The 17,112-nt window shown below is 39.0% G+C and overlaps 1 protein-coding gene across 9 annotated transcripts in view; it reads right to left on the bottom strand.

Annotated features, from left to right (window-relative positions):
• diaph2 (diaphanous-related formin 2) overlaps positions 1–17,112 on the bottom strand; it is a 447,791-nt gene that overhangs the window by 273,899 nt on the left and 156,780 nt on the right. For all 9 annotated transcript variants that reach the window (XM_037780358.1, XM_037780361.1, XM_037780360.1 and 6 more), the window contains 2 exons: positions 12,557–12,919; positions 5,538–5,652 (listed from right to left, as the gene is read on the bottom strand). In XM_037780358.1, the coding sequence (XP_037636286.1) occupies positions 5,538–5,652; positions 12,557–12,919 (478 nt within the window). The remainder of the gene's footprint in view (positions 1–5,537; positions 5,653–12,556; positions 12,920–17,112) is intronic.

Genomic DNA, 17,112 nt, shown 5'->3' on the forward strand with positions numbered 1-17,112 from the left:
GTCCCATCCGGCCATATTCACCACAAGCACTTGGCTAAGCATGTTCATTAGCTGCCTCGCCATCATTAACACCGAGGCATGCTGGGAAAGAAAGTCCCAATGACCCTGCTCAGAGGGGTAGGATGCAGCCCTCTGATTCCTCCTTCAGGACGTACATACATCTTCATTAGGCCTCTGTGTCTCTCTGCAGAAGTATGAGTGTCATTGACTTTCAAAAGTGTATTCATTTACTGGGCTACACAACATCAACAACCCCCTTGATGAAACCTTAGATGTTGGGATATGTTCATGTTTACAACATGACTGCAGTCCCTGAATATATGAATTCACCTCACAGTAACATCATCAGTAGTGGTTTAATATTAACTAAATATTGCCAAAGTTGAAATATACAGTGCACTCAGGGATTTCAGTTGTTGTTGAGTGCCCTCCCTTCTTTCATTGTGTTGTTTCTGCTGAAAAGCCCCGACATCGGCATTACAAAGTGGCATATGCCCTTTGTCCGTCAGCAATTGGTGCGTGCAATGGAGGAAACATTTTAGAAGAAAGGGGGTGTGAAGTTTGCCAACATCAATCTTGTTTCAAATTGAACTGCAAAGTTCCAGCTGAATGAATTGCCTTTCAAATGCAGCAGGCCATGGCTACACACATTCAATCCCGAAGTGAATCTGATTTGATCCCAAGAGCCATACAAAGGCACAACCCACTGATTGATAAAGCGCACTGAGGGGAGATGAGGGTAAAAGAAAAAAGAGAGAGGCAAGTCAATGGCGGAGAGGGTAAAGAAAGAGAGAGACGCCGATACAGTCAAGCAGAGGTAGAAAAGGGGGGAAAGGACAAGAGAGAGAAAGCAAAAGGGGAACAAAAACAGTTTTAATGTGAAATAAAATAACTCTGACATGGCCAGGTTGATCTACAGTGTCTATTTAATGTCTGGTACATAAGTTCAAAAGTTGTGAACAGCCAGGGTGGTGAGCGAGAGCAAATAGAGAAGCGTGTCTCTGATAACAGATCGCTCAGCTCTATGCGTCGGTGGTAACAATTTTCCGATCACAAAGCACTTGATGGTGCCAAAGGTTTTAACCTTCGACACCATCAAGTGCTTTGTGATGTACCTGCCTTGACATCTGTGACTGAGGTGCAGCTTTAAGTGCAACACATTTTCAACTCGCAGGAGAAAGGCTGCTACATTTTCCCACACGAGAACGCCATGCAGCACGTAATACATAACATATTAGAATTACAAAGAGGATTAATGCTCACTGTATAGCAGCTACAGAACCACGTTAACAGCTGAAAACAAGATGCATCACTGAGTTGCACTTTAAATTAACAAAAAAGCTTCGTTCTCATTTTTACTGCAACAGGGTTTCATTAGCTTAAACTGGAAGGATGAATCACTGTCTTTATTGGTATTTCAGCACAGCAGCAACATTATTACTTATTTTATATATGTGAAAACACGATAGAACAAATTTGTTTTATCGACACTAATTTCTTTAATGCATCAATGCAACTTGCGATTTTTAGGTTGTAGCAGTGAAGATACTGACATTATATCAACTACAAAACATCCATTGGTACCAACCTTGACATGTTAGTTATGTTTGTCGAGAAGGAGGCTAAATAACGCTCCAAATTTACGCAAGATGGCAAGGAAAAACTGTCATGGCCATTTTCAAAGGCGTTCCTTGACCTCTGACCTCCAGATATGTGAATGTAAATGGGTTCTATGGGTACCCACGAGTCTCCGCTTTACAGACATGCCCACTTTATGATAATCACATGCAGTTTTGGGGCAAGTCATAATCAAGTCAGCACACTGACACACTGACAGCTGTTGTTGCCTGTCGGGTTGCAGTTTGCCATGTTATGATTTGAGCATATTTTTTATGCTAACTGCAGTACCTGTGAGGGTTTCTGGACAATATTTGTCATTATTGTGTGTTGTTAATTGATTTCCAGCAATAGATAAATAAATACATTTGCATGAATCAAGCATATTTGCCCACTCCCACGTTGATAAGAGTATTACTTGACAAATCTCCCTCCAAGGTACATTTTGAACAGATAAAAGATGTGTGATTAATTTGCAATTAATCGCGTTTAACTATGGACAATCATGCGATTAATTGCGATTAAATATCTTAATCGATGGACAGTCCTAGAAAATAATTACCTAAACTGCCTCTTGTAAATATCCATTGCATTCTGCAGAGCTACTTTGTTAAATGCGACGGACATTGTTGGTTACATACAGTTGTTATAATGGACATTTCCAGTGTCTTCGATCTGTGATTTACTGTAGATAGCCGGTTAAATTGGTTACTTTAAAACGTGTGGTTTCCTCTGCCGCCACGAAGTGAGATACAAATTGATGCTGCCAGTGTGATCAGTGTCATGTCGATGGCCCTCAGACCCAATAACTGACATACATGTTGAATTTTTAATCAGGCCAAAGAACCATCACATAATAAATGACAAGGAAAAAAAAAAATAAAAAGGCACTTTTAGAAGATTGAAGCTGAGGTTGAAATCCCTCTTGATTATCATTTCCTTTTCTTGGAAAAACTCATTAAACAGTGAGACTCATAAAAGCAGCAGGGGAGATGACAGTCTTGCATTCTCAGTTGTTTTAGAGGCCTCTGAGTGCAATAAGCATCTGAAAATTGGGGGCTGTTAAAGTGATTCTTTTATTTTTTTTTTTTCTTTAACTGCTAAAGTGTTGTTCTTCAACAATGCAAGTAACAAGCAAGAATCCCAAGGAACGTGGAGTTAACAGACGCCTTTTTGCACCATTTTCTGAGGGCAGCTCTGCAGGGAAGGCATTTACACCTGCTTGCCTCATCTTTCACGATACACTAGTCCCCCGAAGTGTGCTTTACTTATAAATATCCACGTCTAAGATGTGGCAAAGATGGAAAGTACCACAAAGAAGCATAGGAAAGAAAACAACAAGTGTGTGTATGTGTCGTAAAAAAAAACGGGGACAATACCGCAGACAAATGAAGTCGGTTTTCACCAGTGACTTGTTTGTCAAATCAGCACAAAGGATTTATGGTCCGCGGTTACAATGAGAGGTTACAATGAGAGTACAAGACCTCGGGAATTAATCTTGCAACACTCCGTCTCTCCACCTGATCCTCCGACACCGCTTTAAACTACAACCAATCCCAGTTAACCAGTTTGACTTGAGATGAAGGAGGACTCGCTACCCAAATAGGTCAGATTCAAAGCGGATATATAAGGCGGGGATCTTTTCGACAAAATGTTTAATGCTCAAGCACACTTATTGTTACATATCCTCAGACGGCATGCGTTTGAAAGATGATACCGCATGAATCATGTAACAGAGGAAAGAGGAAAAACAAATGAACTACTATCTCATTTTAGGAAAGATCCCATCTAGCACCTTTTTTTTTTGCAATACCATCTACATCAAAGCCCTTCTCATTGACTTTCAACTTCTCTGACGAGGTGGGGTAAGGGGGGGGGATATCAAACATTAAACAGCATTTTTCATTCATGAGCAAATCATGTTCTCTTTCAACAATAGAGCAAAAAGAGCTGATTCAGTGAAGTCGCTGCGGGGGTAATTGATAGGGATCCAGCAAAGGTAACTCCCAGGGGAAATGCTGGATCATGAATTCCTACCCTGCCAGCGGGAACATGGACTATCTATAGAGCTTTTTTTTATAAAACCCCAGTGGGTGAGAAAGTGAATTTAATAAAGAATTTAAAAGGACATTTAAAGCTGAATTAAAGCCATGTGTCTTTATTCTCCGAATGGTAAGTCGTATTTAATTTCAAGAATCTATCTGAAGGTGTGTTTTATAGCAGGTGTTCTCTGCAAACATGCTGATTTACTAACACTAAATATTAAATGTATCTCCCTCAATAAAAATCAAATAACAGAATGAAAATTTAAATTATTAAATAAGTATAGAGTGGTGCAGGTTTTTTTGTAGGCCAACTCGGAAATAAGATTCGCACGGGTTCCCTCGACAAAAAGACAATGGATTTTTTTATTTATTTATTGCAGAAAATAAGCTCTGTGGCAAGCTATGTGTTTTGGTGTTTGAAAATTACATCAATTACATCACTTTACTGTAACGCAGCCTTTAAAACCAGTAAAAAGACAACATTTATGCCATATCACGATATTTTGATATAAAAAATCTCGGACGATATCTAGTCTTGTATCATAATATCACTATTGATATGTTGCCTTGTCCTAAATATATGATATAAAAATGTTAAAACCTATTAAGCTTGTGTTAACCACAGACCTTATTTCAGGCATCTAACTAAAATCCCATTCAAAAAATCCCATTGACTTCGAGACGAGGGAACCGGAAGTGGTAAAATGCTAACTCATTTCCAGGTTTTAGGGACTCATTCCTGCACCACCCTATTGCAAAGGTGTCAAAAATGTCCGACTCAATTACTCCAAAAGAAAAGTCACGGAGCACGAGTTGAAACATAAAATGTCTGGCAGATATCCTCGTGGAGAAAGGCGAGAGGCCTATCCCTGCCACTTCATTAAGCCTCACAACAACGGCTCCTTCCATCTGTATGATGCCGGTAAAGCACCTCGCGGCAGCTGAGGCAAAATTGCTATTTATTTCACAGAACAGAAAAGAGTCAAGTCTAGTTTGTAGACCTGGAGGCTGTGAGAAAGACGGAGCAAAGAAGCTGCTGGCGGGCTGACTGGTGTCCAAACAGACGGTGGGGATATGGGCAAAGTTGGAGGATTCTGTATAGTTATGTCCACACACCCTGACAGAGCTCAGATTTGACTGCTCTGCGCTTGACAGAGCTCTGACTTCTCCCCTCCCACTGCTGCTAGAATTAGAGGGGTGTACTACACACACACACACACACACACTGTCAAATAAGTGGAAAAACACTCAAATTGCCAAGGGAGGAATACATCAAGTGCCTTCACACACCCTTTTTCCATACAAAAAAACAAACTTGCTCTGTATTGCCTGTGTTATTCATCAGCATGTTAGGTAGCCTGGTTGTGTATCTGGGAAACAAACTGGCCGGGACAAGAAAACTCCCAGAGCTTCCTTCACAAAAACCTCCCGTCTTCCCCGACGGAGGATTGGCCTACTGGACTGGAAAAGGCAAGAAGCAAACCAAGCAGAACTGCTCTCGGTTCACACATATACGTGCAAGTTCAAGTCGGTGCACATCCACGTCGTGCACACACACAAAAACACTGATCTGAAACTACTCAATGGGTACAAAGAGCGTGCAGCCACAAACACATAAAAATCACTGCAGCAAAGGGTGCATGGGTGTCTCTAATTGGCACAGATATTTGACTTGAGAGCACACATAGATGGTGTTGAGATCCAGTGGGAAAAGTGTTTGGTTTTAAGATAATTAACATTTCAGTGAGAAAAAATGGCTTCTTAAAAGTGTCACAAGATGAAAGTGGCTTGGCATCTATTGCCTCAGAGGCTAAATGAAGCATGTGTGTGTAGATTAATTAAGGACGGGGTTGAAGAGAGATGACGCCTCCTTACCTTTGCTCTGCGAGGAGAAGCAGAGGGAGAGCTGAGCAAATAGGTCAGGATTCTCAAACTTCTCTTCTTTGACTTTGATCCAGAAGCAATTCTCTGCCATTTCCTGAGGCACTATCTGCAATGACACAAGGATTCCATTATCACCACAATCAGAGACCGCCATTCCACCAACCTGCCACTCAAAAAGTTCTCCTCACTGGAGATGGGGTTTGTGTGTGTGTTTTTTTTTATGTGTGCGGACCGACGCACACGTGTCCTTGTGTGTGCATCCTGAAGCATCTGAGGGGCAAACACAACAAACAAAAAAAGAAAGAGCCTGCAGGATTACACATGTTCTTTTTCATGCGATGCATGAATATGACCGCGTCACAGTGATGATGTGTGGATGAACCCTGACAGAACCATTCACATCGAAGCTCTTGTTGACCTCTCCTGAAATGAATGAAATACGTGAATTTTGCAGCACCACAGAAACCTGAGCAACCCTGTTTATACACTCCTCCTACCTGAAACAACAAAGCCTCTAAGAAGCAACCAAGCGCCTACACACACTGAGGGTGCTAGCAGGCCACAGGGATGCCTTCACACCCCTCGTCTTCCATTCCCTCCACACACCGCTCAGCAGACAACAGAGCACAGACAGAGAGATTCAGACATAAACAAACCCATCTGACATGTTGCAGTTATTACCGCTGTACTGCAGCTAATAATGTGTGTGACACTACAATCTGCTGTACGTTGCATTAAGTGTTATGGTGAGAGCTCTTATCAAGGGCCTGGACTAGCAGTTGGCCTATTGCACCGCTGCCGTTAACCTCCTTACAACCACAGTAATTACACACAGGGAGAGGTGGAAGTGCAACACTTATGCAATGCAGACAGATATTCCCAGCTGATGCTGGGCAATCATTCCCAGAGCCATATAGAAACGGCGGTAAGTGTAATAGTGGTCACACAATGGCAACAATAATGGGAGGCTTATAAAATGTTTAACATGAGCTGGTGTTGGTGTTGAATGTAGATAACTTATGTACTCTTGTTTCTCATATGACCCACTCAAAGTCCTAGAAAGTCTATTCAGAGAAAGTGGCGAAACACCAAATTGTGATGTAACAAAAAATGAATCAATATAATGATTTATATATTTCACTACCAAAACTCCTTCTATACCTACTGCACCTAAAACAACACCACTAGTACTACTAAGAAAAGATAAACCTACTGTATATCGATCCACAGACGGAAAATATGGTACTACTACTACTAATGGTAGTATTAATAATAATAATAATAATAATAACAATAATAATAATAAATGTAGCATATCCAGCTACAGCTCATGTTATAGCAGTCCTGATCGTTAGAGTTCCCAGCAATTCCCTTTTATTTTCAGAATGCATTATAATATTTTTCCCAGTCTTCAAAACTTCCAAAATATGTACTGTTAATTCAGTTATTTGAGACTTTTATTTGCCATTTGCTCAGGTACAAATATACAAGGACATTAGAAATATTGTGCAGATCTCTCAGTCAAGTAAAAAAGAAATGCTTATCTGGATTACACAATTAAATGCTATAAAATGTTTATGATACTGCAAAGCTATTCTCAATTTATTTTACATAGTTATTTACGTCTATAATCTACCTTCTTCTATGTATAGATTGTCCCTCATCTAATGTGTGTAAAAAGCACAATGTATATCGAACAAATGTAATAATTGTAAAATTGTAAAACATAATGGTGAGAAGAAAGACAGGGAAGATTGATGTAAATTAATTAAAATTTGCTGCTAACTGATTAATTAATTGGTGATTAATTGGTGATTTTGCTTCAACATTTGACCTTACTCCACTCATTTTAAAGGCCATTTGAGATTCAACAGAAAACTAAAGACTGTTTATTATCATGTCATTGCACATGGTTACAAGTGTATTAACTCAAAATGAAATCATTGTAGTGACAAAATGTAAATAAAGGGTGTCCTCTACTGAAAAAACCTGCCAGTCCAGAAACCAAGAAATGCTATTAGCTTAGCCTGGTTTGTTTTTAACAATGAAGCTACTCAGTGTCATAGTACTCAAGATCAACCTTCGTCTCGAGTTCCGTCTCAAGACCACTTTTTGAAAGTCTTGGTCTCGATATTGACGGCATTTTTTACTCAGTCTTGCCTCGATCTCAGACAAAGAGGATTTTATTTAAAGATCGGTCAAGACCACAACTGCGGGGATATCACGAAATTACCTGTGCACTGTCTGATTTATTGCTCATAGAAAACAAATGAAAATTCCCACAGATTTAATTCACATCTGCAATGCCTTTTGACTATTTCTCATGGTACACGTATATATATATTCACATGGCAATAAAAGAGGTGAATGGAGAGGAATCTCTGTGGTTTTCTGTGGGTATTTTTTATGGGAATGTGGATCTTTCAGATCAATTTGAGGAGAGGACCTGTGGTTTGCATGTTCCACATTTTATCTCAAGTGTGTCATACAGCGTGGGACTCGCACTGGTCTTCCACTTGAGCGACTGATTAATCGCCTTTCTAACAAGGGAGCAGGATCATTGCACAAGCAAACAAAACAATGGCGTACAAGGACTGCCTGTTGCCCCAGAGGACAAACAGAGACATCACTAACCTCAAGGAGGATATATCTGCAGTACTCTCTGATGAACTGCAGAAGAAAAGACTCATTGCTGACAGGTTTTATCGATACGGCAGCTGCACAGGCGAAAAAAGATTTCATCCATGAGCTCGGCCATTTCCACTATCCTGTGTGGACTCACTGTCTCATCTTCCTTTGACTTGACTCAACATGTTACTGAGACCACCCGTCAACGTGGCCATTCCCTTCATCTTGTAATCTCCCTGGATACTGACGTCAGAGTTACTACGATACAAGATGTTGCTATTTCAGATAATTACTGTGATTTTTATGAAGTAGCCACAAAACGTGTTGATTCAAGCAGAATCACAACTTCACTGAAACATTCACCACATCAGCCATTTCTCTTCTATGCCACTAGCTTCATCATCATCCACTGAAGCTAACTGTGATGAACGTGTTGCTGCTTTTAACCACATTACGCTGGAAAGTATCATTACTGCTGCACCACCGAGAACCAACATGCTTTCTGGCCAAATTAAAGCTTCGTGGAGAAAAGTTCAACCATACCGTGTGTGTATGGGTGTTCATGTGTTCATGTATGCATGATGTCTGCCTTTTTTGATTTATAATATATTCTCTACTGTTACATCACTCTGTAAAGAACTTTTAATTACTTTTGTATGGTATCGTGCTATACAAATATTAACTCAAACTTGAAATAAACTTGAAAAGATTTTCAGAAAGTTAACGAGAATATCAACCTTGTAAATGTGTCAAATGTGGAAGCATGTCTTTTTTATTCACTGTCAAAACACAAGAGTTTATTAAACAGAAAGAAATTAATAAATATTTATTTTTTCTCATAAATCTGTCAGTAATAGACACATCCTCAGTACCTTAAGAAACTAGAAAATCATACAGCTACAATAAAGCTAAAAGAAATAAAACAAAATAAATGTTGAACAAGCTCAAAAGCTTAGTGAGTGTGAAAGTGCTCAGCAATACAACCCGTAACAATCCTGTTGAAGGTTACTTTCAGAAATTGCATTTTTTCTGAACTCCTACTTTGTGAACTTAGTCAAGATAATGGCAAAAAACAACCTAACCCGCCTGGTAGTCGCAGCCCATCACCCTCTTAAAGTGAGGTGCTGAATCCAAAGTAAATATAGCACTAAAGTCACTTAGAAACTATCAAATGAAAAATTAGTCAAATGTTTTTTAAAGACCTACTCCATTTGTGACCAAAATAATTCAAGATATATTCACACACATAATTAAAGATTTTGTGTTGTAGGAAAAAAAACTTTATTTTGTTATTATCTGATTATAAATAAAATAACTAACTAGAATTACCACCTCGCTGTTATATGGCTCCGCCAACCAGTCAAGTTGCAGTTTACATCGGCATCTATCCAAAATGTTATCACTGAATCATTTCATCCTATTAGACATTTGTGTTAAATTGTCATAATTCGTATATGTATTATTGCGTTATGGCAAAAAACATGTTTTGTGAGGTCACAGTGACCTTTGACCATCCAAATCAAATCAGTTCATCCTTGTCCAACTGGGCAATTTGTGCCGAAGATATCGCCTTCACAAGAATGGTACGTATGGACGGACGGACAACCCCAAAAACTGAATGCATTTAGAATAGAGCATAGCTATGTTACGTGATACTATCACATGATACTGGCCAATAGAGGCATGTATAATGAGAAAAGAAGAGGGCTGGGACAACTGCCCTGTGTCACAACACAAGATATGTGGGGAGTTTCTAATACATGATTCCCACAGCTAATAAAGATCTCCCTGTCTGGGGTGATTAAAAACAGCAGCAAAGAGACCAATCCATTTTTTTCAGGCGTTGCTAAAATCATAGAAAATGAGGACTACAGCCTCGCTGTAACTTGTAAGTTGCTGACTATCAAAGAGTGGTCTTGTTAAAAAATATTGACATATTGAATAACCACATTAGTAATTAGTCAACAGGTGTGTCATAACATCAACCTGACATTGATTTAAAAACAGTATTGGACGAATAGACAAATATACTAAGGGCCACCAATGCACTGAACACATAGCTGGTGGTTTTTTGGAGGGTAATGCTAATTTCCATTACTTAATATTCAGCCTGGTGCATACAGTAACTCTTGGGGTTTCCTGCTGGGCATGACCAGAATAAAGATGTCATCTCTATATTTGAGAAAAAGCATGTGTTGAGCTAATGAACTAATGCTGAGCGTAAACATGAGCCTGGCTCGTGGTGCTCTGTACGACAAAAGTTATCTCCTTCATCCCATAGCAGCCATGTTGCTGTTTGTTCTGCCATTCCCGTATGTTTACATATATCCTTAATTAGTACGGTATATGCATTTTATTTTTTATGTGGAATGCATATAAAATGTACTGACTTTATCATTATTTCCATTTTGGGAAATTCAAAATTAAATTGCCAAAATAGCAGCTAGAACTTGTGTATGTGTCGTTTATTTCGGCATTTGGACTTTCCCGTACTTAATCTTCACTATAACTTTCTGCCACTGACACACAGATATGAAAGTACATGCTGGGAAAAATAACTTGATTTAAAATGCACTTAAACAGAGCTGACATTTCCCAATGTGTGCCTAAGCTGGTCTTTCCCCAAGTGAGTGCCTTGTACTGCTGCTCCTGACTAAGAATTCACTGCCACCACATCCCTTTGCTTCACTGGAGGACTTGTACTGTAATTGAAAATGTCAAAATATTTCTACTTTTTCCCCATTTAAAAGCTTCCCCCTACTGTGTTGCTGTTTGTGTGTGAATGTGTCACTTGAGCTACAATACATAAGCATGTACAGTATGTATCCTAGATTGTGTTTTGCTTGTTCATGCAACAAGTCATGAACGTTTAGCTGCCCACATGGCTTCATGTGAAACTCTATTTGTCCAGTAATAATTGCATACTTTTTTTCATTCACAATAACATAAGTCCTTTTTTTTTCTCGATCAAATCTGTGTGATTCATGCTCTTGTCAGATACGTATAGGGTAATGGAAAAGAGGGGATGTAGGTAAGAAACATAAGAATCTCTTCTCTCCTCTTCCTTCTTTATACAACCAAAACATACTTGCTCCTGGCACTCCCCGGCCACTTCCATCTGCTGCACATAGAGAAGACAGACGACTCTTGTCCCACTTAATCGACACAAGAGACACAGATTGTTTTTCCTCAGGTGGTTATGAATTTCATTTGCATCACCAAACTACAAACCCTGTGGAGGCAAGGTCAACGCACCTGCACATTAACCTCTGTACACCTCCCAGACGACAGGTATTGGCACATTACTGCATGCACACAAAACATGTGTGCAAAACCACGTAGATAGATAATGAACAAGCAAAAGACTAATGATGCTTAAAATACCAAAAAGCACAAACTACCCCACCTGGTATTAAGAAACCAAAAACTAAATTGATGATTTTCTTACCGTTTACACAACAGGTTGATATGTGACACTGCTGTATGGCACTGTTACCTCTCTAAACACTAACTCCCACATGCTGAGAAGCATTTGCATACATGGCATTTTAAAGAGTCCTTGAGGTGATAGAAATTCAACCTGTAACACTGCATTTGTCAGTGTTGACTCGAATGTCCACCTTTCTTTCTCTCATTTATTTGTGGCAGTCGGTGGGTGGCCTGTTGTTGAATAAATAATGTATCACGGAAATCACAATATTTCCCATTTGTTTACTTGCTCTTTAGAAAAAAGAATCACAAAAGCATGAAGAGATAATGGCCTTCAACACACTGAAAAGTTGCATTCAAAATGTCTTTCCGATATATATATAGCTTGACTCCACTAAAACCATTAAATATAATGTGCAGCACTAACACGATGTCAAAAGAACTAGTCTGATGTCTTGGTTGCCGTCAGTAATTGGAGGCAAAGACGCAAGGTCGCACAAGCGTCGGCAAAGAACCATTAATTTAATGCTAAGAACTCCTGACGCGATGAATAAATTATCTATGGTAAAATAGAGCCCACACACACGAGAGAATATCTTATTGAAATTGTATTCAAATGTGATGGAACCTTACACAGCCAAGTCTTCATTCAATTATGCTCATTGTACAAATCCAAGGACATTTGAGGAATGAGAAATTGTTGACTGTTGAATCCTCTGAAATGGGTGCTGAGCGTGGAATAGTTTGGCCTTTGGCTGAATGGTTGTTTGACTGATTTGCATTGATAGTGCATTTGAATAGAGCTCCTTTTGGGTTCGGATCTTCAAATTCACATGGTCTTATTGTGTGGGGTTACTTCAAGAGTCCTCTAAAGCCCCTGCTAGATGTTTGCATGCGTGATTGTAAAGAGACTGCATAATAATAATAAATAATCAGAGCTCAGGTTACCGTACCTTTGTCCAGTTCACCCTCTTCATCACGGTGTCAGGCTTGTACGTCTTCTTGGGCTCCAGTCCATAAGGCAGCTTGATGACAGGCGGAGGTGGTGGAGGCCCACCTGGGCCCCCGAAGAAAGGCGGAGGAGGAGGGGGCCCACACCCAGGGGGTGGCGGAGGAGGCGGAGGTCCTCCGCCGGGGGGAGGAGGCGGTGGAGGTGGTGGTGGAATGCCGGCGTGACCAGGGAGAGGAGGAGGTGGAGGAAGAATGCCACCAGGTGGAGGTGGTGGAGGAGGTGGTGGAGGAGGAGGAGGCGCTGTTGCACCCCCTGGTAGGGGTGGTGGAGGTGGTACTCCAGGCGCAGTTGGACCGGCTGCAATCTGCAAATACAGGGTAGAAATGTTAATGATGTGAGGCTCCCTGTGGTTAAATCTAAACTTCCATCTAATGTCTGTAACAGGAAAACACCATAAGGCGTATGTCTCTGTTTTGTGCCGGAGCTGAGGCATTTTTGTGTTGTTGAAAACGATGTTTTACTGCCCGCACGACTTCAGTATCTTAATAACTTACCATGAGTTTTGACTTTGGGCAGAGAGTACGATGTATGTGTCAATAACAGAGAAGCAGCTCACTGCAGTGTTTTATGTCAAGGATCACTAGGCTCTGTAGCTTCCAGGTTCAGACCACATGATGAGGTCATGCTCTCCGCTGTTTTCATGACTTTACTAACCAAAGGGTATCATGATCGCAAGTTTACCAAACATTATGTTTGCCAAGTTCACTTGGCTGAGTCCTGAGGAAAAGTAAGATGCAACTTTTTTTTTTTTTTTTCACTATATACAGATTTGTAGAACAACATTTTGCATAATTTTCCAGAATTCCAGTTGGTTTGTTTAACCAGATATTGTCTAATTAAAAACACATATTGTATAATTTTACACGGTACTTTATCTAAGCAAGTCCTTGTACAGCTGCAGGATAAGGGAACTATGCTTGCATTTAATAAATCAAGCTTATTAAGTGAAAACAAAAAGGGTTTTTGTTAAGTATTTTGTATTTGTGACGTCCAGCCCCATCAGTCATGCACAGACTGGTGATTGTGAACTTAAACTCAGGTTTATGGAAAACACGAATAGTGAAAACTGTTGTTGTTGTTGAGTCTGAGGAGAACAGTCATGTATTTTCAACCAATTGAACTTTAGAGGCAAAACTAAAATACACTTACGCATAAAACAGGAAACTCTTGGTGATTGTAAAAAGCAACGACTCCCTAAAGCAATTGTAAATACAGTGTGAGGATATTTTCTTAAGTCTAGTGGTTGTGTAGAGTATATATGAGACCATAGCTTGTGCAGCTTATGACACAGTGACCGTTTCATCCTGTCAGATTTACTAGAAACAAATTAATTAAATGAATGCAATTATAATTTGGATTTTTTTTTTTTTTTTCCTCATGTTTCAATTTATCCTAGTTTGTGCGACAAAATGTGTATTTTTGTCAAACAGGTTGCATAAACGGTACTGAAATCATCAGTATCAGCAGATAAATTTGTTTTTTTCTTGTCTGTCTTCATGGGCACATGACTAGGTAGTGGATATCGTATGTTATGCTTTATGTGTTTTTAATGTTTGTGTGTATTTTGTGTACTGTGACTTGATACTGCATGTTTGTTTTATGTGTTTTATATGTTATGTGTTTTAAATGTTGGCATGTATGTTATCTGAAGTACTCTTCAAAAAGAGCTTTTCTAATATCAATGAGACTTAACTGGTTAAATAAAGGTTTAATAATAATAAGTATTAAAAAGAATCATAAATACCTATCATATAGCCACAAAAAGCCAGATCTGCTGCAGCTTGATTATACTAGCCCATTTGAGGCACAATTCATATTTACACCACTGATCTTAAACACAGCCAGATAATCTGATTTTAGAACAACAATACTGGAATTCTACTTTAATAAAACGCTGCTTTATATGGAGAGTTGTGAATTGACCAAACGGTTGGCCTACTGTGTTCATTAAAGTGGCAGTAGGCAGTATATATTTTTGGCATCATTGGGCAAAAATCCCATAATAACCTTTCAGCATATTATAATTCAAGTGTTCTGAAAGATAACTAGACTTCTGCTCCTCCTCATGGCTCTGTTTTCAGGCTTTAAAAAATCTAGCCAGTGACGGGAGACTTTGACCAATCACAGGTCATTTCACTGAGAGAGCGTTCCTATTGGCTCACAATAGCAGCGGCGTCACAAATTTTCTCATTTTACAGCTAAACCGTGCACTACAAGATGATTCTGAAAACATTTGAAGAGAGAAATAGACATTAACGTAACATAATATTGATTCATATTTGATCAGCGCTGCCTAGTTTGACCGTTTGGTCGGAGTTCGCGAGTGATTGACAGCCGGCTCTCATAGACAGCAGATGGACAGCAGACCTCAGGTCAGCTCTTACTGCTGTCTGTGAAATATATATATATATATGTAAATACTGAGCAATATGTTGGAGAAAAACCTGCAATCGAGAACTGTTTTAATTTACAAAAGATAAGAATGTTGCTGGTTTCCAGTGAAGTCGTCACGAGTCCTCACAATGGCAGGCTATTAAACAGTAGACAGGGATGTAATTAGACCCCAGACTGATAAGACAAAGTCTTTCAGTCCTTTGACACGTCTGCGCTATCACACAACCCACATACACAGGTAGTCGGTGATAATGCCAATAGAAAAATGTTGTAGAGAAAAAAAAGTTATGCAAATACAACAATTACAGACACCGTCGCTAAGACGGGGTTTGATCTTTGGAGCTGATTAGATGTTACCAAAAACGCATTTCCACTTGCACTTCTCATTTCCAAAACCAATTCCCCACAATGTGCTTTGGCCCCAGTCACTTGATTGTGTGCGTAAAATGTGATTGGCTTCATATTTAAAGACATTACGCTGTGTTTCATTACATAATGGCATTGGTGGATTGTTTATTAGGGCCAAAATTAAAAAGGTGTTCTGCAAGGAGCTTCTCACACAGATCGCATCAGTGAAAATGCATATCCAATGATTACATGTCTGTCAATCTCCAGCCCTCCGCGGCCCGTTTCCTCTTTTAAGATTAATATGAGAGAATGGAAGCAAATTAGCTGCCCTCCGAGTCTTTATCTCTCTCGCGCTCTGATCTACCCAATAATAAGCCCAGTGATTCACAGAACCCCTTGGGATCCAATACCATCGCCACTGGCTTCTTCTTCCTCACACAAAACAAACATCTAATAAAAAAAAGCGATCCATATGTTGTAAAGTGTATAATAAATGTGTATTTTCACTTAAATTTTAACGGTTATTTTATACTGAATTCATATGGGACAACACCAGACTTTATGTTTTGCAACATGTAAGTACGTAATAAAGGTAGAATATTGTATGAATACAATATGTAAGTGATTATGTGAGACAAAATACACAAACATATCTATCTATATATAGATTAGAGACATATATAAATATAATATTCCTATGTTATGTATTGCTTTCTACTATATCTGTTATCCAGGATGTTTTAATGTTGTGTTCCTCGCCAGCTTGTGAAGGTCTCTCCAATGCCTTTTGGCTGATGTTACTTTTGCAGAGCCCATCTGGAGCTGTAACGTAGAAAAGCGGGCTAATATGATATCTAACCCATCCAATTTGGATTCATAGTCTTCTGGACTCGATTGGGAGGTCAGCATGGCAGCTAATTAGCTCTGAATGCTCGGTGATTAAATCTATGCCCCGATCTCATCTCTGATAGAGGGATTCAATCAAAAAGTGTTTACTTAGGGAAATTGCATTTAACAAGCAGGAAATGTGTGCAGTTAAAAACCACTATAGAGTTTAACATATTATGTATCTTAATGGAATAAAGGTTATCTGGTTTTGTGGATTAGTAATTTCAAGAGTTCAGTTTTCAATCACGTATCAATTCAGTGTAAATTTGAGATTTGTTTGTCAGTTCACATATATTCTAATATAACTTGGATTTACAGGTGACTCAAAACAAAATATCAATTATTTTCATTGTCCATTTATCTGTTGATTATTTTCTCGATTAATCGATTAGTTGTTTGGTCTATAAAATGTGAGAAAATTGTAAAAAAAAAATGTTGATTAGTGTTTCCCAAAGCTCAAGATGATGTCCTTAAATGTCTTATTTTGTCCACAACTCAAAGATATTAAGTTGACTGTCATAGAGGAGTAAAGAAACCAGAAAATATTCACATTTAAGAAGCTGGAATCAGAAAATTTTGACTTTTTTTTCCTCTTAAAAAAACACTAAAAACTAATAATGCGATTATCAAATTAGTTGGCGATTAATTTAATAGTTGACTGACTCATCAATAAATCGTTGCAGCTCTAGTGAATTAGTAATTTCAAGAGATAAAGCATTCCATTAAGTATCGTATCAATTAATTTTTTTAAAAATCTGTTTCAGTTTGACATTTTTTTCCTTGCATGTCGGTTCACATGTATTCAATGTAATGCATAATATGGAGTGCATGTAGAGAGAACGACAGATCGGACAAAAGATCAGGTCA

Source organism: Sebastes umbrosus, chromosome 9 (assembly GCF_015220745.1).
Source record: "Sebastes umbrosus isolate fSebUmb1 chromosome 9, fSebUmb1.pri, whole genome shotgun sequence".
Lineage (NCBI taxonomy): Eukaryota > Metazoa > Chordata > Actinopteri > Perciformes > Sebastidae > Sebastes > Sebastes umbrosus.